This window comes from Saimiri boliviensis, chromosome 12 (assembly GCF_048565385.1).
Source record: "Saimiri boliviensis isolate mSaiBol1 chromosome 12, mSaiBol1.pri, whole genome shotgun sequence".
NCBI lineage: Eukaryota > Metazoa > Chordata > Mammalia > Primates > Cebidae > Saimiri > Saimiri boliviensis.
In genome coordinates this window covers 53,181,079-53,205,554 of record NC_133460.1, presented here as the reverse complement: position 1 = coordinate 53,205,554, position 24,476 = coordinate 53,181,079, and the positions used below count along the sequence as shown (strand labels likewise).

Sequence of the window (24,476 nt, the reverse complement as noted above, 5' to 3'; positions counted from 1 at the left end):
GGTGAAACCCCATGTCTACTAAAAATTACAAAAATTAGCTGGTAGTGGTGGCACATGCTTGCTACTTGGGAGGTTGAGACAGGAGAATCACTTGAACCCAAGATGCAGAGGTTGCAGCGAGCTGACATCATGCCACTGCACTCCAACCTGAGTGACAAGAGTAAAACTCCTTCTCAAAAAAAAAAAAAAATAGTATGTCAAAAATGCCTAATATCAAAGACTAAAATGAACAGATTTTTTAAAAGTTAGAAGACAAAAATATTGAAATTTCAATTGTAAACAAAAGTTTTATATAAAAAAAAAAGGTGTTACTGAAATCAACTACTTTTTCTTCCTATCAATAGTATTATTCTGCTTAGCAACCCAAGAATGTTTTAATTACTTACTTAATAAATGCTGGTGGCATATCTCTCTTCAAAATCTGATCCTCAGTGGTTTGAACAGTCTCTTTTCCAACCTACAAGGGGAAAAAAATTCATAATTCAAGTATAAATTCTCAGACTTAAAAAAATTATTACTTAAGCATATTTGAAACATAAACATAATCTATCATTAAAATTTCTAGATTTAAGGGAAAATTCTGGATTTAAAAAATTTTTTAAGATTACTCACATAATATGCCTTCACAATATACTAGAATAACAATATGGAATACAAACATAATGTATTACTCCTTCTCCAGAGTAACTAATTTGAAAGCATTATTGAACATAATAGGAAAAATTCATTGTTGAGAATATACGTGTGTGTGTTTAGCTGAAAAACTCTGCTACATCTCTAAATGTTTGAACTACATGAATCAAGTCAAACAGACAAAAACATCTGTATAAAAAAATGAAGTTATTGGAACTGGAAAAAATATTTTAAGCTACTATGATTCTGACACTAGAAACCAAACATGAAAATATGCAACTTCGGCCAGGCGCGGTGGCTCACGCCTGTAATCCCAGCACTTTGGGAGGCCGAGGCAGGTGGATCACGAGGTCAACAGATCGAGACCATCCTGGTCAACATAGTGAAACCCCAACTCTACTAAAAATACAAAAAAATCAGCTGGGCATGGTGGTGCGTGCCTGTAATCCCAGCTACTCAGGAGGCTGAGGCAGAAGAATTGCCTGAACCCAGGAGGCGGAGGTTGCAGTGAGCCAAGATCATGCCATTGCACTCCAGCCTGGGTAACAAGAGCGAAACTCCGTCTCAAAAAAAAAAAAAGAAAGAAAAGAAAAGAAAATATGCAACTTCACTAGTAATCAAAAAAATTAAAATTAAAAAATGGTATTTTTCCCTAATTATAATGCAAGTTAAAAAAGAAAGAACATATAATGCTAAATGCAATAATGGAAAAGATAGTTTTATACCCTGCAGGTGGTGATATAAACTGATATATTCTCTTTGGAAAATCATGTGCTAGAATGTTTTAGGAGACATAAAAAAATGTCATACCTAGAAATTCCACTTATGAGAATATACCTTATAAGCAGTAATACCAAATGTGGTAATAAAAACAATATTCAACAAAGTATTCACTATGATGAAGTTATAAAAGCTAAAACAATTCATAAATAACTCCTCCAACAAAGAGGAATAGTTAAGTAAATTAAGATATATTGTTAGGTTGAGTACTATGTGGGCCATTAAAACAATGGTTATAGAAACTTAGCATTATAGGAAACCGTTTATGACATTTCACTTAAAAGAAGAATATAAATAACAAGCACATTATGAGTACCCAAAAAACCCCACATGTATAAATAAAGCAACAACACTGAAAGAATACACACACAAACAGATTTTTTTTTCTTTTGTGATGGTGTCTCACTCTGTCACCCAGGCTGGAGTGCAATGGCACAATCTCAGCTCACTGCCAAACTTCGCCTCCCAGGTTCAAGCGATTCTCATGCCTCAGCCTCCCTAGTAGCTAGGATTACAGGTGCACACCACTATGCCCAGCTGAATTTTGTATTTTTAGTAGAAATGGGGTTTTACCATGTTGGCCAGGCTGGTCTCAAACCCCTGACCTCAAGTGATCCACCCGCCTCAGTCTCCCAAAGTGCTGAGATCACAGGCGTAAGCCACCATGCCCAACCGAAAGAATATTTTTCAAATATTACAGTGGTTGTACTAATGCTTAGGAAATTGAGTGAATTTGTATCTGTATTTCCTATTTTCTAATTTCCTGAAATGTAAATGTTAAAGTAATTTTTGTAATTTAAAAATACTAAATTGTTACTCTAAGTTGTTTTGTTATTTTTTGTTTGTGTTTTTGAGAGAGTCTCTGTTGCCCAGGCTGAAGTGCAATGGCACAATCTCAGCTCACTGAAACCTTGGCCTCCCAGGTTCAAGTGATTCTCATGCCTCAGCCTCCCAAGTAGCTGGCACTACAGGCATGTGCCACCACACCCAGCTAATCTTTTTTTTTTTTTTTTTTTTTTTTTATTTTTTAGTAGAGATGGGGTTTTACCATGTTGGCTAGGCTGGTCTCAAACTCCTGACCTCAAGTGATCCACCCACCTTGGCCTCCCAAAGTGCTGAGACTACAGGCATGAGCAACAATTCCCAGGTAAGTTATTTAGATGTAATTATTTCCTAGATAATAATCTTAGTACATAATTATCTGTCATTTTATATAAATCTTCCAAATAGTAATGGTCAGAAATTTTTTTTAATTATCAAAATATAAAATATCACACTACCAAGTTATATATTTATCACTAATAGTATACATATTCACTTTCTTGAAAATTATTTATATGCAGGTATTGAATGTCAACTTCTCTTCCACTATATTCATATATTATAAAGTATAAGAGTAAACTTTAATATAGTAAATGGTGAAATTCACCCATTTGAACCATATAAAGCCACCTGGGAGTACTAAATCATAATTATAAACCTTATTTTAATGCAGAAATCTGTGATATTAAAAAACCCCAGAATGGAAAACATACCAGCCTACTATTTAACCATTTAACTTTTGATTAAGTTTAAAGAAAAAAAATGGAGTAAGAGAAATCCTGGCTGCCACAGTGGTGCACACTTACTATTCCCAGCACTTTGAGAGGCCAAGGTGAGAGGATTACTTTAGACCATGAGTTTGGGACCAGACTGGGCAACATAGTGAGACCCTGAATCTACAAAAAACTAAAAATTAGTTGCGTGTGGTGGTTCACACCTGTGGTCCCAGTTGCTTAGGAGGCTGAGGTCAGAGGATCACTTCAGGCCAGGAGGTTGAGCCTGCAGTCAGGTGTGTTTTATACCATTGCACTCCAGCCTGGACAACAGGGGAAGACCCTGTCTCAAAAAATCTCTAAATGTAGAGTAAATCAGCTAAAGAAAATAACACAATAAACTATTCTCAGGGACTATAAGCCATGCATAAATTATGAATACTAGTTTTTTCTCTCAAGTTAATAGCTAGAAAAAGCAACACATATCTACCCCTATAAAATAGCCAGTGCTTCTGTAGACAATAGACTATCTGTATCATAATAAAAGGCTTTTAAATCAGCAGCTGGTTCTGTAGAGTTTCTCAGCTCAAAACATGACAGAATATTTCCAGATGTATTGTTCACTATATTTTCCAACTGAAACCAACCATTCAAAAGCTGTGGCCATGATTTCATGAAGTAAAAGATGAAGTTCAGCCACAAAGTTGCTGGTTCACTTTCAGTATAAAGGGCCTAGAAAAATATTCACATTTAAGACACACAGAGATCCCTTTTATATACGTGGGGGAAAGGAGGGACACAGACACAGAGAACAAGATTGGGAGGGAGAACTAGGTGAGTTCCTCTTACATCTCCTTTAGAAAATAGTAAGTTATTCGGTGTTATTAAACATTGTTTTTAGCACAGCTATATGTGCCAGGCACTGTTTAGGTAGCAGAAATAGAGCAGAGAATAAAAATAAGTTTTCTACCCTCATGGAACTTATAGTCTAGTAGGGAGAGACAGAGAGTCACATAAATGAACAAGTGTGATTCCAGATAATGGTAAGAGTGGTGCTGTAAAGAGTACGGGCTAGAAGCAGAGGAGTCTACTTTGGAAAGTAGACAAAGAAGCAACATTGGAGCTGAGACTTTGAAACTAAGAAGCAGCCACACATGAAACAGCTAGGCAAGAACAATGCAGGGGGAGTAGCCCGAAAAAGGCCCTAAAGCAAGAAAGATCTGGTGTATTTTAAAAACCTGAAAGAGGCCAGAGTGGCTGAAGCTCAGGGAGGGAGGGAAGTGTGGTGTGGTGAATAGGTTGGGTAAGAAGGCAAGGACCAGATCATAAAGAGCCTTTTAGGCCAGCTTGAAATATTTGGAATCCTTTATCAGTACAATAGGAGGCAGGAGTTCTAAACAAGAGATTAATCTTTTTTTTTTTTCTTTTTTTTTTTTTAAGAGACAGGATCTGGCTCCACGGCGCAGGCTTGAGTACAGTGGCGCAATCAAGTGATCGTGGGCTCAAGTGATCCTCCCTCCGGAGCAGTTAGGACTCCAGGCAAGAGCCACCACGCCCAGCTAATTTTTTTTTCTTTTGTAGAGATGGGGTCTCACTATGTTTCCCAGGCTGATCTCAAACTCCCATGCTCAAGCAATCCTCCTGCCTTGGCCTTCCAAACTGCTGGGATTACAGGCATAAGCCACCATGCCTGGCCTGATTTTCTTTTTAAAAGGTCATTTTGCCTATTTTTAGGGGGTGAGGGGAAAGCAGGGTAACCAGTACCACTCTCCCAGATGATTGCAGGAAGGTTAGTGTAGTCAGTCAGGAGAGTGAATAGTAGTGACTTAAAACTACTTAAGTAGTAAAAATAGAAATGGAGAAAAGAATAGAATTGTGTTACCTTTTGAAGGAAGAACTATTATTAGGACTTGTTCTTGGACTGGGCGGGGTGGGGGATGAAGATCAGACTGAGGTAAGGGGGAAAAAATCACATGGCCAGGCACAGTGGCTCATGCCCATAATCCCAATGCTTTGGGAGGCCGAGGTGAATGGATCACGTGAGGTCAGGAGTTCAAGACCAGCCTGGCCATCATGGTGAAATGCTGTCTTTACTAAAAATATGAAAATTAGCTGGGTATGCTGGTGGACACCTATAATCCCGTCTACTCAGGAGACTGAGGCAGAAGAATCACTTGAACCCGGGAGGCGGAGGTTGCAGTGAGCTGAGATTGTGCCACTGCACTCCAGCCTAGGGGACAGAGCAAGGCAAAAGAGCGAGATTCCGTCTCAAAAAAAAAGAAAAATGTGGCCAGTATAACTGAAGAACTGAATTTTTACTTTTATTTTATTTTAATTGCCACATGCAGCTAGTGGCTACCGTATCAGGCAGCTCAAATCCATAAGACCTTCACTGTCTCCTAAAACAGGTCTTGTTCCTCCACACTCTTCTTTCCAATTCATCCTTCACACAGCTACTAGATTAACCTTCACTTATGTCTTTGCTATGTGGTGTCTTAGAAGAAAGAAGCCAGGCCTGGAAAGGAGAAGCTGCCCAGTAGAGAAGAATCAGACAGCCCAACAAGAAAGAAGAGCACAGGCAAAGAAGGCTCAGTCCGATATGCGAGTACAAGGTGGCCTGGATTAGAAGGACAGGCTGGTGTGTCCTTCTAAAGCTCAGTTAGTTTAGAAAGGACTTTGTATGCTAAGTGAAGGCAAAAAGATTATGTTACCCTGACCTGCCCATTTATTCAAAGATTGTCATCCTCTCTTCTAGACTTTTACAATTCAGTGTTCTATCAACAAAGTAACAAGTCAAGAACTTCCAAAGAACCACTTTCTAAAGATCTATAGAACCAGAAAGGTATGTCCTATTTGGGAACTGGAAAAGCCTGTCTAGGAGAACTAAAGACAAATCTCTGATTTTTTTTTTTTTTTTTTTGAGACGGAGTTTCGCTCTTGTTACCCAGGCTGGAGTGCAATGACGCGATCTCGGCTCACCGCAACCTCTGCCTCCTGGGTTCAGGCAATTCTCCTGCCTCAGCCTCCTGAGTAGCTGGGATTATAGGCATGCGCCACCATGCCCAGCTAATTTTTTATATTTTTAGTAGAGACGGGGTTTCACCAAGTTGACCTGGTTGGTCTCGATCTCTCGACCTCGTGATCCACCCGCCTCGGCCTCCCAAAGTGCTGGGATTACAGGCTTGAGCCACTGCACCCGGCCTAAATCTCTGATTTTTAAGCCATTAACCCACTGATGACAGAAAATGCATTTTCCTGTACTCTCCTATCACCATCAAAACAGGTTTCCATAGCACCCCTCTTTTCCAGATTAAAAATAGGGTAGAATAAACAAGAAAGGGTTTAATTCATAAAATATTTTTTGTTAACTAGCAGGAATCTTCATGGCTGGGGGGAAATGTTATTCTTAGAGGTCAGCTTAATGTGGCGTAACATGACTCCCAATATATACTACAACTTTGCAAACAGGTCAGTAAGAATCAACAAATGCTTCTTTTTTACCTTTTTTTTTTTTTTTTTAAGATGGGGTCTTGCTATATTGCCTAGGCTGGACTCAAACTGATGGGGTCCAAGGAATCCTCCCACCTTCAAACTCCCAAGTAGCTGGGTGTTCAGGTGCATGCCACCACACCTGTCAGATGCCTGATATTTTTATGCCTTAAAATAAATCTTATTCCTTTTGAAAAAAAGCCCTATGGATTAAAGTGTTAAAAAGAAACAGAAAAGCTAGGCACAGTGGCTCATCCCTGTAATCCCAGCACTTTGGGAAGCCAAGGCAGGCAGATCACCTGAGATCAGGAGTTCAAGACCAGCCCAGCCAACATGGTGAAACCCTGTCTCTACTAAAAATACAAACAATTAGCTGGACGTTGTGGTGGGCACCTATAATCCCACCTACTCAGGATTACAGGCGCTTGAACCCGGGAGGCAGACGTTGCAGTGAGCAGAGATTGCGCCATTGTGCTCCAACCTGGGTGACAAGAGCAAAACTCAATCTAAAAAAAAAAAACAAAAACAGAAACAGAGAAAAGAACAAACAAATCTTATAGTCTAAATAGGTTTCTCTGGGTCATTATTTAAAAACAACCCTTTTGGAGTAATCTAACTTTATAATAAATGTAGTCATGTCTCACCATATCTATGGGGAATTGGTTCCATGACCCCCTTTCAAATACCAAAACCCACAGATGCTCAATAAAATGGCATAGTATTTGCATGTAGCTTACACACATCCTCCCACATACTTTAAAGCATCTCTCGTTTATAATACCAATTATATCATAAATGTTATGTAAATAGTTGTTATACTGTATTGTTTAGGGAATAAAGACAAGGAAAAAAATCTGTACATGTTCAACACAGATGTAACCATCCTTGTTTTCTGAATATTTTCAATCCATAGTAGGTTAAATGCACAGGTGTGGAACCCACAGAAACAGAGGGCCAATTGTATATGTTATCCCTTCCTAACTTTATTCCGTTGCTAGAGAAACTCAGATTTGTTGGTTCTATTCACTGACAAAATTATTTCTCGATTATTTTCTTCTTCAGAGAATAGCCTTTAACTCTTAGGGCTTGATTCCATTCAATTCAATAAACAAGCAGTAAGTGCCAACTATGTGTCCACTAGGTGGTGGGAAGAAAATGAGATAAGAAATAAAACATCTTTACACATTAACTGAAATAAGGGTGGTGAATGAGTAAGAGGCCTGGGGGCATTTTTAGGGGGCTTGGCAGGAAGCCCTGTTTCTTTTGAAGAGCTCTTACTTTGTTCAGTAGTTAATTTAAATATCTTTTGTTCAATATGTGACTTTAGTTCAAAATTCTATGTGAGAGGCCTTTTGTCTTCCGCTGTTGTTATTATTATTCCTTTCATCACAGTCTACTTGATTTGGTTCAGTAATGTAGAGAGATTTGGTTTTTTTCCAGCAAAAAAAAAAAAAAAAAGAGAAAAGGTTGGCTGGTTGAAGTCACTACCTAGACTAAAAACTATGTTAATGTAGATGTCTCCCTTAGCCAGACTAAGTACAAGAAAACAAAGACAAAACAAAGCTGGGAAGACTTGTGTTACTGATTTGTACAGAGTACGTGGTAACTAAGGAGCATTACATTAAAAAGCTGGTAGGGAAATGCTCTTAATGTATTTAGACAATAGGTTCTTAATGTATTCAGATAAGAGGATACATGTGATGAAAATGTAAGCCTTTGCAGAGTTGCCAACCCATAGGGCCAATTAATTGTGACCAATTGACTGTGACCAGACACAGTTATGTGTACCCATTTGCCTGTACTTACTGTGGCTCAAATCAATGTCTTATGGCATAAGAGTTAGCCTGATCAATCCATTACACTGAACAACCATTCTGATTGTAGCTGTGTCCAGAACCAGGCCTCAGTCATAAAAGGATAATAATAATGTATGTGACTCACCATCAGCAATACTTTCTATTGTTTTTCTGGAGTGGTGATGTACTTGTGATCCATCAACCCCTCACTGCTATCCTTTGTACATCATTCACTGATGGCCAGCCAGAGTCCAGTGTTTTAAGACACCACATCCAGAAAAACTAAAACTCTCTAACCTACTCTGATTTCCAACTTATTTAATCAAGCACTTAATGAGTACTTCCCATGTGGTAGGCACTGTGTCCACTGCTTTTGATGGGGATACAAAAGTGAGACTCAGTCCATGCTATTCACAGACAAATGCTTAAACAAATAATGCAATACAATGCATGCTCTAGTAGAGTTACATCCAAGTTTCTGCTCTGCATAGGTGAGGTATGCGAAGTTTCACAGAGGAAGAGAAACTCTAGAAAGGCAGACTAAGAGTTCTCCAGAACTAATGAGATTCAAGGTAAAAAGGAGGGCTTTCCAGTTAAAAGCACAAGATAGGGGAAAACACAGCCAGTTCAGGAAACACTGCTGGAAAACAGGGAATTGGATAGAGAGAAGTTGTGGAGAGGACAGGAAATTGGAAACGCAGAAAAGGGCCACATCATGGAGGGGCTTGTATGCAATGCAATGCAATGCAATGGACTTATCCTCTAAGCAATGGAGAATTATTTAATTATTCTAAGTAAAAGGCATTGTTAGGTCTGCATTTGAAGCAGAAAATATCAGCAGCAAGAATGGATCAGAGTGAAGAAAACTAGGAAGACAAGTTCATTTGTGAGTTCATTTATTCAATCAACAAATATTTTTTTTTTTTTTTTTTTTTTTTTTTGAGACAGAGTTTCGCTCTTGTTACCCAGGCTGGAGTGCAATGGCGCGATCTCGGCTCACCGCAACCTCCGCCTCCTGGGTTCAGGCAATTCTCCTGCCTCAGCCTCCTGAGTAGCTGCGATTACAGGCACGCGCCACCACGCCCAGCTAATTTTTTGTATTTTTAGTAGAGACGGGGTTTCACCATGTTGACCAGGATGGTCTCGATCTCTCGACCTCGTGATCCACCCGCCTCAGCCTCCCAAAGTGCTGGGATTACAGGCTTGAGCCACCGCGCCCGGCTAACAAATATTATTTATATAACATGCAATGTATCCTGCATTACAGACAGTGATGAAGAAAACACACATGGCTCCAGATCTCATGGAGCTTAGAGTCTTAGTGAAAGATAAACTACAGATTAACTGTAACAGAAATAGCAGCAGTGTGAATGGAGATGAGAGGGCAGGTGTAAGAAAGGCAGCTGAATGACACGCCACGTGGAGTGTGAGAGAGAAATCTAGGATGACTCCAAGCCCCTGGCTCAAGTGACTGAGTCAATTGGTAACATAGGAAGAAAACCAGATCTGAGAGAGAAACTAATTAGCACTGGGGATGTTCAAAGGGAGATGTCCAATAAGCAACTGAAAAGATAGTTCCTCAGTTCACTTACCTAGACTAGAAAAATTGATTCACAAGTAACAGGCAAATCAGACGTCTAAAAGCCATGGATAATGAATGAAATCACGACCCAACACCACTAACAGATAAGTAGCTGGTGGAAGAACAAGCTGGTGAAAAGAGCTGGGAAGAAAATGTCAGAGGTAGGGGAAGGGGGATTAGTAGAACTGTGTCATAAAAGCCAAAAGAGAGAGTTTCAGGAACAGTCAAAAGCATCAACTGCCATAGAGAGGTTAATGGTGTCATTAAGATATTCACAGAGTTGTGCAACCATCACCACAGTCAATTTTCGAACATTTTCATCACTCCAAAAAGAGATCTAGTAACCAACAGCAGTCAACACCACCCCCATTTAGTCTCAACCCATCCTCACCACCACCTACTCTTAGGTAATCACTAATCTACTTTGTCTCTACAGATTTACTTATTAAATATTTGATATAAATAGAATCACAAAGATGTGCTTTTTACTGACTAGTTTCTTTCATGCTGTAGTATGTATCAGTACTTCATTTCTTTTTATTGCCAAATCATATTTCATTGTATGGTTATACCACATTTTGTCTGTCCATTCATCAGTTGATGGACACCTGAGTTGTTTTCACTTTTTGGCTATTATGAATAATGCTGCTACAAACATTAGTGTACAAGATTTTGTGTGAACATGTTTTCAGACTGGGCATGGTGGCTCACACCTGTAATACCAGCACTTTGGGAGGCCGAGGCAGGCAGATCACGAGGTCAAGAGATTGAGACCATCCTGGACAACATGGTGAAACCCCGTCTCTACTAAAAATACAAATATTAGCTGGGCATGGTGGTGGGTGCCTGTAGTCCCAGCTACTTGGAAGGCTGAGGGAGGAGAATTGCTTGCACCCAGGAGGAGAAGGCTGCAGTGAGCTGAAATCGCGCCATTGCACTCCAGCCTGGGCGACAGAGCGAGATTCCATCCAAAAAAAAAAAAATGAACATGTTTTCAGTTCTCCTGGTTATAAACCTAGGTATTGAATTGCTGGGTCACATGTTATCTCTCTGTTTAACCATTTGAGGAAATGCCAGACTATTTTCAAAAGAGGCTAAACCATTTAACATTCGCAGCAGCTACATGTGAGGGTTCCATTCTCAACATCCCTGGCAACACTTGTTATTATCTTTTTAATTACAGCCATCTAAGTGAAGTGGTATCTCACTGTGGTTTTGACCTGATGACTAATGATGTTGAGCATCTTTTTATGTGTTTATTGACCGTTTATATATCTACTTGTGAGAAATGTCTATTCAGATCCCTTGCAATTTTTTTTTTTTTTTTTTTTTTTTTTTTTTTTGAGACAAGAGTCTTACTCTGTTAATCCAGGGTAGAGTGCAGTGGTGCAATCTGTGTTCACTGCAACCTCCACCTCCCGGGTTCAAAAGATTCTCCTGCTTCAGCCTCCTAAGTAGCTGGGACTACAGACATGCACCACCTCGCCTGGCTAATATTTTTTTGGTAAAGACGGGGTTTCATCATGTTGGCCAGGCTGCTCTCTAACTCCTGACCTCAGGTGATCTGCCTGCCTTGGTCTCCCAAAGTGCTGGGATTATAGGCGTGAGCTACCGTGCCTGGCCCCTTGCCAATATTTTGAGTTATTTATCTTTTGCAAATATTCTTCCCAGTCTGTGGGTTTCTTTCCCTTTCTTAATAGTGTCCCTTGCAGCACAAGTTTTTAATGGATTAAGGCCAATTTAAGACTAAAATATAGCTTTTATTTTTTTTGAAACAGAGTCTCTGTCACTCAGACTAGAGTGCAGTGGCATAATCATGGCTCACTCCAGCCTCCATCTCCCTAGGCTCAGGTAATCCTCCCATGTCAGCCCCCTGAGTAGCTGCAACTACAGGTGTATACCACCATGCCTGGCTAATTTTTTTCTTTTTTGAGATGAAGTTTCACTCTTGTTGCCCAGGCTGCAGTGCAAATGGCGTCATCTTGGCTCACCACAACCTCCGCCTCCCGGGTTCAAGCGATTCTCCTGCCTCAGCCTCCCGAGTATTTGGGATTATAGGCATATGCCAGCCCGCCTGCCTAATTTTGTATTTTAGTAGAGATAGGGTTTCACCATGTTGGTCAGGCTGGTCTTGAACTGCAACTACAGGTGTATACCACCATGCCCAGCTAATTTTTTTATTTTTTGAGATGGAGATTCACTCTTGTTACCCAGGCTGGAGTGCAAACGGTGTGATCTTGGCTCACCACAACCTCCGCCTCCCGAGTTCAAGCGATTCTCCTGCCTCAGCCTCCCGAGTTATCTGGGATTATAGGCATATGCCAGCCCACCTGCCTAATTTTGTATTTTTAGTAGAGATAGGGTTTCACCATGTTGGTCAGGCTGGTCTTGAATTCCCAACCTCAAGTGATCCACTCGCCTTGGCCTCCCAAAGTACTGGGATTACAGGCGTGAGCTGGGATTACCCGGCCACACCCAGCTAAATTTGAGTATTTTTTGTAGAGACAGGGTTTTACCATGGTGCCCAGGCTGGTCTCAAACTTCTGGGCTCAAGTAATCTGCCCAAGGGGTCTCCCAAACTGCTGGGATTATAGCTTAGCTTGTCTTCTTTTGTTGCTTGTGATTTTCTTTGCTTGTGCTTTTTTTCCTGTTGTTTTGTCTTTTGCTATTTGTGCTTTTGGTGTAACATATAAGAAGCCTTCATCTAACCTGAGGTCATGAAGATATACTTCCATGTTTTATTCTAAGAATTTTATAGTTTTAGCTCTTACACTTAGGTCTATGATCCATTTGGAGTCAATATTTGTATATGGTATAAGGAAAGGTTGTCATTTTGTTAAACTGGAGAAAACCAAGCACACTAATAGGCTACAGGAAAACAGGCAAGAAATAAGAGATTTCTTCTGAAGCCAGGTCCCTGAAGAGACAGGGTGGGAATCTGGAGAGAAGTACAGAGACTAACCTCTACAGGAGGAAGGCCACCCTTGATAGAGACCTAACTGTAACTGTGAGGTAATGGGCTATATCTTCTTAGGAATTTACAAGGCATATTAGCATAATTGAGGATCTACAATAACCTTCAGTCAGGAAATGTGTTCAAAAAGTTTTGTTTAATCCACCATTTTCCAAATTCCTTTGACCAAGAATTCCTTATTTCTTAACACCTATTAATATATGATGGAATTAGGATTTCTAGGACATATGCAGAAAAACAGTGATCTAGGCCAGGTGCTGCAAATTAGTGGCCTTTTGTAGAATTTAGGACAAGGATGGTTTTTGTTTGGTCCACACAGTATTTTTAACCCATTTATGCCAGAGGTTGCAAAATGTTGGAGGAAAAATCAGACTTTGGCGATGACCTTAAGCAGCAGGATATAAATAACTCCCACAAGCTTAGCATTCTAATAATGGAACATTAGGCATAAAGGTGCTAAAAATCAAGAAATTTCACAAAGATCCAAATTTCTGACGTATCTTAAAATATTAGAAGCTCTGGCACCAATTTGGATCTGCATTCCATCAGGGAAAAACATTGCTGGAACCCATATGTCCCAAATAGGCCATTTGCACCATGTCCACCACTCCACCTAATCTTAATCCCAGTCCATTTTGCTCATTTTTTTACCGCCTAATTCCTGTAACTGAGTTTATCATTCTATACTAAGCAACTCTTTCAGTGTCTATACGGAGGGAAAAGTTCCTGAAGCCATTCTCAGACACTCCTTATCTACAAACTCTTCTCTCAACATTTTCTTTAATAAATGTTCTCTTCTTGTGAGAGCTACGAGAAAGATTGAGAAGCATTTATGTCAGGAGTGACAAAAAAAATGCCAGTTTATGGGCCAAGTGCAACACACAGACTATTTTGTTTGACCTGCACAGTTTTTTTTAACATGGGAAATTTCACATTAAAAAGAAACAGACGGCCGGGCGCGGTGGCTCAAGCCTGTAATCCCAGCCCTTTGGGAGGCCAAGGCGGGTGGATCACGAGGTCGAGAGATCGAGACCATCCTGGTCAACATGGTGAAACCCCGTCTCTGCTAAAAATACAAAAAATTAGCTGGGCATGCTGGCTCGTGCCTGTAATCCCAGCTACTCAGGAGGCTGAGGCAGGAGAATTGCTTGAACCCAGGAGGCGGAGGTGGCGGTGAGCCGAGATCGCGCCATTGCACTCCAGCCTGGGTAAGAAGAGCGAAACTCCATCTCAAAAAAAAAAAAAAGAAAGAAACAGACTTCTAGGACTTTCTTGACAATTAGGAAGATTTGGTAACACTGGCCACTGTTTCCACATGACAACAGTAAGCTGAAGATGGTAGTAACTTCTTCAGTCAGGGCTGGCATTTTCCAGTTACCACAGTTGCCACCACTCCCCAGTGCTTATAACTGGCCTGATTTGCTCATTACTTATTTGGCTTCTAAGGCATCAGAGTTTGTACCACCCGATTAAACTAACAACCTTAATTAGCACAGTGCATTAGGCAAACATCTCAATATCATGCATGTTAAGTGAAAGTTTACGAAGCCTTAGCTATTTCACTAATGAGGAAACATCCCGCTCTCTCCCAAACATATATCCACATTGAAAAAAATAACTGGAAGCACGCCAGGCGCGGTGGCTCAAGCCTGTAATCCCAGCACTTTGGGAGGCCGAGGCGGGTGGATCACGAGGTCGACAGATCGAGACCATCCTGGTCAACATGGTGAAACCCCGTCTCTACTAAAAGTGCAAAAAATTAGCTGGGCATGGTGGCACATGCCTGTAATCCCAGCTACTCAGGAGGCTGAGGCAGGAGAATTGCCTGACCCCAGGAGGCGGAGGTTGCGGTGAGCCGAGATCGCGCCATTGCACTCCAGCCTGGGTAACAAGGGCGAAACTCCGTCTCAAAAAAAAAAAAAAAAAAAAAAAACTGGAAGCAAACATATCACAGAAAGTAGAATTTCAAGTAATTTTTATTTTCTTCTTAATCCTTTTCTATACTTTCCGGATTTTTTTTTTTTAATCAACTATGTATTGCCTTCATAATCGGAAAAACACAGAATAAATTCTAAAATGCATCAGCAACATTCTTCGTAGATAATCTATAAAGTTATGAAAAATCTTTAGTGCCTAAAGGTCAAAATTTTAACCAATTGCCAAAAAAATTAATAGAAATATGCATCAGTGAGAACACAATCACATAGGGCTAAGCAGCAGATGAACCACATCAGTGACAAGTTCTAACGGCAAGCAAACTTATCTGATACCACATAGTCTCCTTAGAACCAATGTTAAGCTGTCTTGGCAGCAGCTGTTTATTCTAACCCAACATGAGACTCAGTCTATCAATTAAGGCTACATAAATGTTAGCCACCAGATTCCCATTTATGAAGATACCATGACTAAGCATCCACTGTGCAAACACTTCATTTTCTCCCTCAACTCAAGATTCTTCTGTATGGAGGCACGCCTGTAATCCCAGCACTTTGGGAGGCCAAGCCAGGTGAATCGGTTGAAGCCAGGAGGTTGAGAGCAGCCTGGCCAATATGGTGAAACCCCATCTCTACTCAAAATACAAAAATTAGCTGGGCGTGGTAGCACCCAGCTGTAGTTCCAACTACTCCAGAGGCCCAGGCACAAGAATTGTTTGAACCTGGGAGGCGGAGGTTGCAGTGAGCCAAGATAGTATACAACTGCACTCCAGCCTGGGTGACAGAGCGAGACTCTGTCTCAAAAATAAAGATTCTTCTTTAGATTTCATAACCACTTCTACTTGTTTTCTGGAGAGGAACCAAATTAACAGTAAAGTGGGTCACCAGCACAGAGAACTTTTCCCCACTATCTACTTTCTCCCCAACTCCCTCAAAGAAACACATTTCACAGAGAATTGTAGAGTAAAAGAAAATGTGGCAATCTAATCTAAATTCTTCACTTTAGATATAAGGCTCAGAAGTTATTTATCTGAGAAAGTTACAGTACTTGAATTTGAATCTAAGCCTCTTGGCTCCATTTCCTGTGTTTCAGGTACACTAACTGACTTGCAAGCAAGATATTTTGTTAAGTGACAGCTATCCCTATGCTCATTTAGAGTATACCAAATCATACCTAAAGTTTCCTTTTTTTTCTATACAGGGTTCCACTTTTGTCACCCAGGCTAGAGTGCAGTGGCGCAATCTCGGCTCACTGCAATCTCCGCCTCCCAAGTTCAAGCAATTCTCCTCCCACACCACGCCCAGCTAATTGTTTGTATTTTTAGTAGAGATGGGTTTTCAACATGTTGGTCACGCTGGTCTCAAACTCCTAACCTCAGGTGATCCACCTGCCTTGGTCTCCCAAAGCGTTGGGATTATAGGCATGAGCCACTGCACCCAATCTAAGTTTCCATTTTGGTTGCAAACATACATAAGCAAACGCTACATAACAGAACACAAAGGTCCCACATCTCCCATCTTTTAGTCCTGACTAGTGACAGGAAATCAAGCAATAATTATGGGAAAATAAAATGAACACTTTTTACTAATAATCTCTTCTAGTTTTTCCAGTTTTCTTAGTAATTAAAAAGATTACTTGCCAGGCACAGTAGCTCACACCTGTAATCCGAGCACTTTGGGAGGCCGAGGTGGGCGGATCACCTGAGGTCTGGTTTTCGAGACCAGCCTAGCTAACAGGGTGAAAGCCTGTCTACTAAAAATACAAAAATTAGCTGGGCATGGTAGCAGATGCCTGTAATCCCAGCTACTGGGGAGGCTGAGGCAGGAGAAGAGCTTGAACTCAGGAGGCGGAGGTTGCAGTAAGCCAAGATCACTCCATTGCATTCCAGCCTGGGCAACAAGAGCTAAACTCCTCAAAAAAAAAAAAAAAAAAAAGATTACTTAAGGCTGGGAACAGTGGCTCACATTTATAATTCCAGCATTTTGGGAAGCCAAAGCTGGAAGATCACTTGCAGCCAGGAGTTTGAGACCAATCTGGGCAATATAGCAAGACCTGGTCGCTGCAAAAAAATTAAAATAACAAATTAACTGGGTGTGGTGGCTTTTGCCTGTAGTCTTAGCTACTTGGGAGACTGAGGCAGGAGAATCACTTGAGCCCAGGGGATGGAGGCTGTAGTAAGCTATGATTGCACCACTGCACTCTGACCTGGGCAACAAAGGGATATCCTGTCTTTAAAAAAAATGTAAAGTTTAAAAAAAAAAAAAATCAAACTTCAATCTTATTCCCACTAGTTATAATTAAGTAACCTTTACATATTCATAAATACTGATGAGGAGGAAAACATCACTGGATGATCTGAATATAATCTTCAGTAGATGATTCAAGTACAAAGCAAATTCTTTTGAAAATTTGTGACTTAGGGTCTGTGACTGTTTTTTTCCCCTCATAGCCATGACATATGGTGACTGGCACATAGCATATGCTCAGAAATTAAGTGCCAACTGAAGTAAAATGATAACAATTAATAAAATAGGTTAAATTTTCTTTTTTTTTTTTTGGAGACGGAGTTTTCGCTCTTGTTACCCAGGCTGGAGTGCAATGGCGCGATCTCGGCTCACCGCAACCTCCGCCTCCTGGGTTCAGGCAATTCTCCTGCCTCAGCCTCCTGAGTAGCTGGGATTACAGGCATGTGCCACCATGCCCAGCTAATTTTTTGTATTTTTAGTAGAGACGGGGTTTCACCATGTTGACCAGGATGGTCTCGATCTCTCGACCTCGTGATCCACCCGCCTCAGCCTCCCAAAGTGCTGAGATTACAAGCTTGAGCCACCGCGCCCGGCCTTAAATTTTCATTTTATCATTTTCATATCTGTGCTCACATGCTCTTTAGCTCAATTCATTCAAATTCCTACACAATTCACTCAGGAAAACATTCTTTTATCTTTATTCTTTCTTCAACACATCCATAAACTATTTATTTATTTATTTTGAGACAGAATCTGGCTCTGTTGCCCAGGCTGGAGTGCAGTGGCATGATCTTGGCTGCACCTCTCCCTCCCAGGTTCAAGTGATTCTCCTGCCTTGGCCTCCTGAGTAGGTGGGACTACAGGCGCCTGCCACCATGCCTGGCTAATTTTTATATTTGTAGTAGAGGCGGGGTTTTACCATGTTGGCCAGGCTGGTCTCGAACTCCTGACCTCAAACAAGTCACCCAATTCGGCCTCCCAAAGTGCTGGGATTACAGGCATGACATCTATAAACTTTAATACTCTATGATTCCATTGGGTGACTCTCTGGGCTCCCACATGTCATTACAAAAAAAAAAAAAAAATGGGTAAATATATTTTAAAAGGAAAGCTAAATATTGCCAATGGAAATTAGGTCAACACTGCCGCCTGTCCTATCTCTCTCATATATAATTATTTTTTGAAAAATATGTTTGAGTGTCTAGTCCCTGAAAGTATACCAGAAGCCCACCAGAATCAAAACTCCCCATCTTCTTCCTCACTGCACTCTAAATGAACGTGCTTCTCTCATTCCACAGAATTTAAAATGCATTCTTGCTTTTTATTTTTCTGCTTTAATAGCTAGAACTATCCTTATAGTTTTAGTTCACAAATGTGCAGAACTGCAATTACATTATAGCTTTTGCAGATAAGCCTGAGCATGTAACCACCACTTATTGTCTCCATGGAAAAATAACACCAAGCAACCAATTTGTAAATGAATTTTTGAAATGCAACCTATTTTCATGTTGGAAAGTGAGGTTCTACTCTTCACCTTGAAACGTAATAGAATAGTGGAAAAGAACTGGGGCTTTGGAATGCAGGAATCTGAATCTCACCTCACTCTGTTATTACCAGATCTGTGACCTTTGGCAAGTAACTTAATCTCTTTGAGCCTCAGTCTCCTTATCAGTAATATGGAAAAAGTAAAATCTCTCTCAGAGCTAAATGATGTCATACATATGTAAATCACCTAGAATAGGGCCTGGTAGATAACAAAGGCTAAATAAACATTAGTTCCTTTTTCCTTCTCTCTGCTATTGCAATACTCACTTGTGATTTCAGTTTTCTCCTTCAAAAAAAACACTATTTTTCACTGAGCACATGCTGTAAGTCAAGAGTTCTTTATTACCTCATTAAATCTCTACAACACCCCCACGCTGTAGGTTCCATTTACTATTCTACGCCACAGATGAGGAACAGAATCACAGAGTTCATCGATTTGCCTAATATTAATACAGGAGCTAGAAAGAAATTATTTAGGCAGTTAGTGAGGGTAAGAGAGTTCTCGGCAAGGTTTCCCTTTAAATAAAAAAGCCCCCAAATAATTTCTTTTCTAACAAAGAGCACCCTGAAAAATCAAGCTGCAGATATAGAAAAGCATGCTAGAAGTTTGCATGGGTGAATGCCAACAGCTATGCCTATAGAAAAGGGCTACCGGGGGGCCAGGCATGTTCAACATGGAGGCTCCATCTTCCCTTTTCTTTGTCAACCATGTGTACAGTAAAACAACAGGCAATATGGTGCCCGTCAGGTAGAGAACCATCTGCATAATCAAAGATGAGGGTGAGGTGGCCATCTTCTTTGCCTGGTATGTAAATGGCACACCTGGTCTATGTAAATGACCCTAGTCCGACCAATCTTTTGGGTCTTATGTATCAGACACTGCCTCCTCAAGCTCATCTATAAAACTCCATGCATTTCATCATGGAACTGGCAACCCATTTTTCTCCTGGATCTCTCTCTGGGCAGACAATTCTTCTCTTTCTTTTGCCTATTAAACTTCCACTCTTAACCTTACTATTGTGTGTTCACGTCCTTGATTTCCTTGGTGTGAGGCAACGAACCTTGTGTATTACCCCAGATAAACAACACTGCTTCAATTATTACTCAAATAATGATGGTGACCTCAGCACACCTATACTTTAATCCTAAACCACTATACTGCTTCCTTCCTTCCTTCCTCTTTCCCCCTCCCCTCCCCTCCCCTCTGCACACCTATACTCTAATCCTAAACCACTATACTACTTCCTTCCTTCCTTCCTCTCTTTCCCCCTCCCCTCCCCTTCCCTTTCCTTTTTTTTTTTTTTTTTTGGCAGGGTTTTGCTCGGTCACCCAGGCTGGAGTACAGTGGTGTGATCTCAGCTCACTGCAACATTGACCTTCTCAACTCAATCAATCTTCCCACTTCAGCCTCCCAAGTAGCTGGAACTATAGATGCACACTACCACACCCAGCTAATTTTTGTATTTTCAGTAAAGATGGGGTTTTGTCATATTGCCTAGGCTGATCTCAAACTCCTTGCCTCAAGCAATCCTCCAACCTCAGCCTCCCAAAGTGCTAAGATCACAGGTGTGAGCCACCGCACCCAGCCATACTGTGTCTTTTTAAAATAACAGAGTGGGGCCAGGCATGGTGGCTCACACCTGTAATCCCAGCACTTTTGGAGGCCAAAGCAAGTGTATTTTGAGGTCAAGGGTTTGAGGTCAAGGGTTCGAGATCAGCCTGGCCAACATAGTAAAATCCCATTTCTACTAAAAATGCAAAAAATGAGCCAGACATGGTGGTGCACAGCTGTAATCCCAGCTACTCAGGAGGCTGAGACAGGAGAATCACTTGATCCCGGGAGACGGAGGTTGCAGTGAGCCGAGATCGTGCCATGGCACTCCAGCCTGGGCGATAGAGTGAGATTTCATCTCAAAAATTAAGTAAAATAAGAGAGTGGGATTCAATTATGTCTAATATTTTCTGCTGTTATATTGTGTGATTCTATAACTCTACAGCACTATCAGATGACAAGGAAGAAAAGAAAAACTTCAAGTACACATATAAATCATCAAAATGCAGTCTGACCAACTGATGTCCCATTGTCCTAGAAGCTGAACGGTTTCCACAACCAAGATCAGTTAGGCTTAACTAGGGCTTCAGCTCCTTAACTGTTATTTACTTAGGCATGATCATCTGAGTCAGCCTGGCCTTAAGTAACTTTTAAAATTGAACCAGTACTGACCAAGAATGTAGACCACCCTCCCAATCCATTTTTTTAAATTACAGGTGTGATGAAAACTTGAAATAGTAACACAATGGCAAAAGTCTTTCTTTTTCTTTTTTCTTTTTTTTTTTTTTTTTTAAGACCAAGTTTCACTCTTGTCGCCCAGGCTGGAGTGCAATGGCGCAATCTTGGCTCACTGCAACCTCCATTACCAGGTTCAAGCGATTTTCCTGCCTCAGCCTCCTGAGTAGCTGGGATTACAGGGACCTGCCACCATACTCAGCTAATTTTTGTATTTTTAGTAGAGACAGGGTTTCCTCACATTGGCCAGGCTGGTCTCGAACTCCTGACCTCAGGTGATCTGCCTGCCTGGGCCTCCCAAAGTGCTGGGATTACAGGTGTGAGCCACTGCAGAAGTCTTTAAATGCATTTATTAACATTGCCCATCCTGTTTGCTAACTGGAGTTTATTCAGTCACTTTTACAATATAGTAATTGAATTTGGCTCCAGGCATAATAAACGTTCTGACTCATTAAATTAAGGCTACAAGCAAAATTACTCTATTCCTTTGCTCAAGCTACAAAACATTTCTCACAGGCAGCCACAGGCAGAGTATTATACATTTTATAATATTCATGTGTAGAATGGCAAGACCTCCAATTAAAATGCTCATAGTAAAGAGTCCTTGATTATATCCACACTTTCAAAGTTATATACCTTTAGGCTATTTTCCTTAATTTTTTTTATCTTTTCTTTTCAACTACTGCAAACACAATTTAGTGGGACTACATATGAGCTGGGCACCGATTCAGTTCTAAAGTTGCTGAAAAGTGAAACAAGAGAACAGCTGCAGCACTTCCAGAGCATACTGGCTGAGATGTATTGATAGAAAATAAGCTGTAAACTAGCCCCAGCAATACTATTTGTGTTTGTGCCTTTTGCAGATTGTATTTCATCACTGCTCATCATAGAACATTAATAGATTAGACATAGCCTTTGGTCTAAAACAAGAAAAAGACTTCTATAGAAATGTTAAGTTTATTTCCTTTTGTTTCACTTGCTTACCAATATAAAACATAAATACTGCAGCCTAGATATTGAAAAGCTGCCACAGACAACCAAACTCGTTAGCAAATTAGGCTATACCATCTCAGATAACTTATTCCCAGTTGGGGAAAAGGAATAATCAGAATTAGTCAGAACTGAGAGAATTACAGTATAATGAGAGTCCATTAGTTTACCTAGTTTATTACTGTTTAAAAAAAAGTACGGTCCTGCATTATTTAATGACAGGGATATGTTCTGAGAAATGTGCTTTCAGATAATTCTGTCATTTTGCAAACATCATGGAGCATATTTACACAAACCTAGACGGTATAGCCTCCTACATACCAAGGCTTTAGGGTGTAGCTACTGCTCCTAGGCTACAAACCTACATAGCATGTTACTGTTCTGAATACTGTAGGCAACTGTAACTCAATTGAAAGTATTTGTGTATCTAAACATATCTAAACATAGAAAAGGTACAGTGAAAATATCATATTATCTTAATGGTATCATCATCACATATGCAGCCTGTTGTTGGAACCTCATTATGCATGACTGCATTAAAAACAGTGCTGGCGCCGGGCGCGGTGGCTCACGCCTGTAATCCCAGCACTTTGGGAGGCCGAGGCGGGTGGATCACGAGGTCAAGAGATCGAGACCACCCTGGTCAACATGGTGAAACCCCGTCTCTACTAAAAATACAAAACATTAGTTGGGCATGGTGGCGCATGCCTGTAATCCCAGCTACTCAGGAGGCTGAGGCAGGAGAATTGCCTGAACCCAGGAGGCGGAGGTTGCGGTGAGCCGAGATCGCGCCATTGCACTCCAGCCTGGGTAACAAGAGCGAAACTCTGTCTCAAAAGAAAAAAAAAAAAAAAAAAACAGTGCTGGCAAAGCACCTACACACTAAGCTACAACCCTTTTATCTTATTCCTCAATAAATATTAAGTTCACTTCTAACGATTCATTAAAGAACAACACAAGTCTATATTTGCTTCATAAATGAAAACCATCTGAAACTAAGAGTTTAAGTGGAAGATATATAACAGCAGAGAGTCCCTGGAGATCTAGAGACAACATAGGCCAGGCACAGTGGCTCATGACTGTAATCCCAGCACTTTGGGAGGCCAAGGTGAATGGATCACCTGGTTCAAGACCAGCCTGGCCAACATGGTGAAACCCCATCTCTACTACAAATACAAAAACAAAAATTAGCCACACACACCTGTAATCCCAGCTACTTGAGAGGCTGGGGCAGGAGAATCGTTTGAACTCAGGAGACAGAGGTTGCAGTGAGCTGAGACCGTGCCATTGCACTCCAGCCTGGGCAACAAGAACGAAACTCCATCTCAAAAAAAAAAAAAGGACATTATGGACACTGAAGTTTTATCTATTTAGTTATTTTTATTTTAGGTTTTTTTTTTTTTTTTTTTTTTCTTGAGACAGAGTCTCTGTCACCCAGGCTAGAATGCAGTGGCGCCATCTTGGCTCACTGCAACTGCTGCCTCCCGGGTTCAAGCAATTTTCCTGCGTCAGCCTCCCGAGTAGCTGGAACTACCAGGTGTGTGCCACCACACCCAGCTAATTTTTGTATTTTTAGTAGAGACAGGGTTTCACCGTGTTGGCCAGGGTGGTCTTGAACTCCTCACCTCAGGTGATCCACCCACCTCTACCTCCCAAAGTGCTGGGATTACAGGCTTGAGCCACTGCACCGGGGCTGAAGTTTTAATTTTGAATAATTTCTTGTGTCACAAAATATTCATCTTCTGTTCTTTTTCCCAAATATTTTTAAATGCAAACACTATTCCTAGCTCCTGGACAGTACAACATTTGGCACACAGGTTATAGTTTGCTGACTTCTGCTCTCCACAGAGAAATAAAAAAATCAGAAAGGGGTTAGGGATGTGATAGACCTGAAAAGCTAGAGTAAGGAATTTAATTTAATCTGGAAGACAATGGGGAAGAGATATAGGTTTCTGAGCAAGGTGTTGAGATCAGAGCTATACCTAAGATTTACTTGGCAGGAGGAAGGAGAGATTAGAAGATAACAATCAGCCTAACCCAGACTGGTTGCTTTGAGGAAGGAAAAGAAGAAAAAAAGATATGAAAGGAAGGATCAACAGAACATTTGTTAGGGAAAAAAAAAAAATAGGAATGGTTTATCTGGCAAGAATAAGTAAAAGGTTCAATTTCTAGACAAGGAGAAAAAGAGAGATTTTTGCATTCTCATTCTCTAGAGCCATGATTATAGTACATAACTTCAGCAGACTAAGTGAGGAATTTGCCTTTTTACAGAAGCTTTAGAACAGCCCAAGTTGGAGCTTCCAGTTCAGAGACAGTCTTCTGGTATACGTCAGTTGAAATGTAACAATCATGTTTCGGTTGTACTAGGTATGGCAGTTTCAGAGATGTTTTATTTATTTATGGCCCTTTTTACTCCAGAGACTTCTTAAATTAGGAAAGAGTATTCATCTGGCTTACATAGACATATCACTGCCTCGGAAGTTTTAAGTCATTCTTCTATGACTCAAAATTTTTACCTATCTTTTCTTGTTCTGACAGAGAAAAAAAACTGCAGTGCTGAAAATGCAACCAATTCAACACTAAAATATGTAATTACTCCCATTCTATGGACTCAAATTTGGACGCTGGGAAGGGGGCTCAGAGAAAGGAGGGTAGAAACAGACACGAACACAATTAGCTCTAAT

At 40.7% G+C, this 24,476-nt stretch overlaps 1 protein-coding gene across 2 annotated transcripts in view; it reads right to left on the bottom strand.

The window, feature by feature from the left end:
- Nucleotides 1-24,476, bottom strand: part of VCL (vinculin) — a 127,552-nt gene that overhangs the window by 78,433 nt on the left and 24,643 nt on the right. For both annotated transcript variants that reach the window (XM_003939793.4, XM_003939792.4), the window contains exon 2: nucleotides 387-457. In XM_003939793.4, the coding sequence (XP_003939842.1) occupies nucleotides 387-457 (71 nt within the window). The remainder of the gene's footprint in view (nucleotides 1-386; nucleotides 458-24,476) is intronic.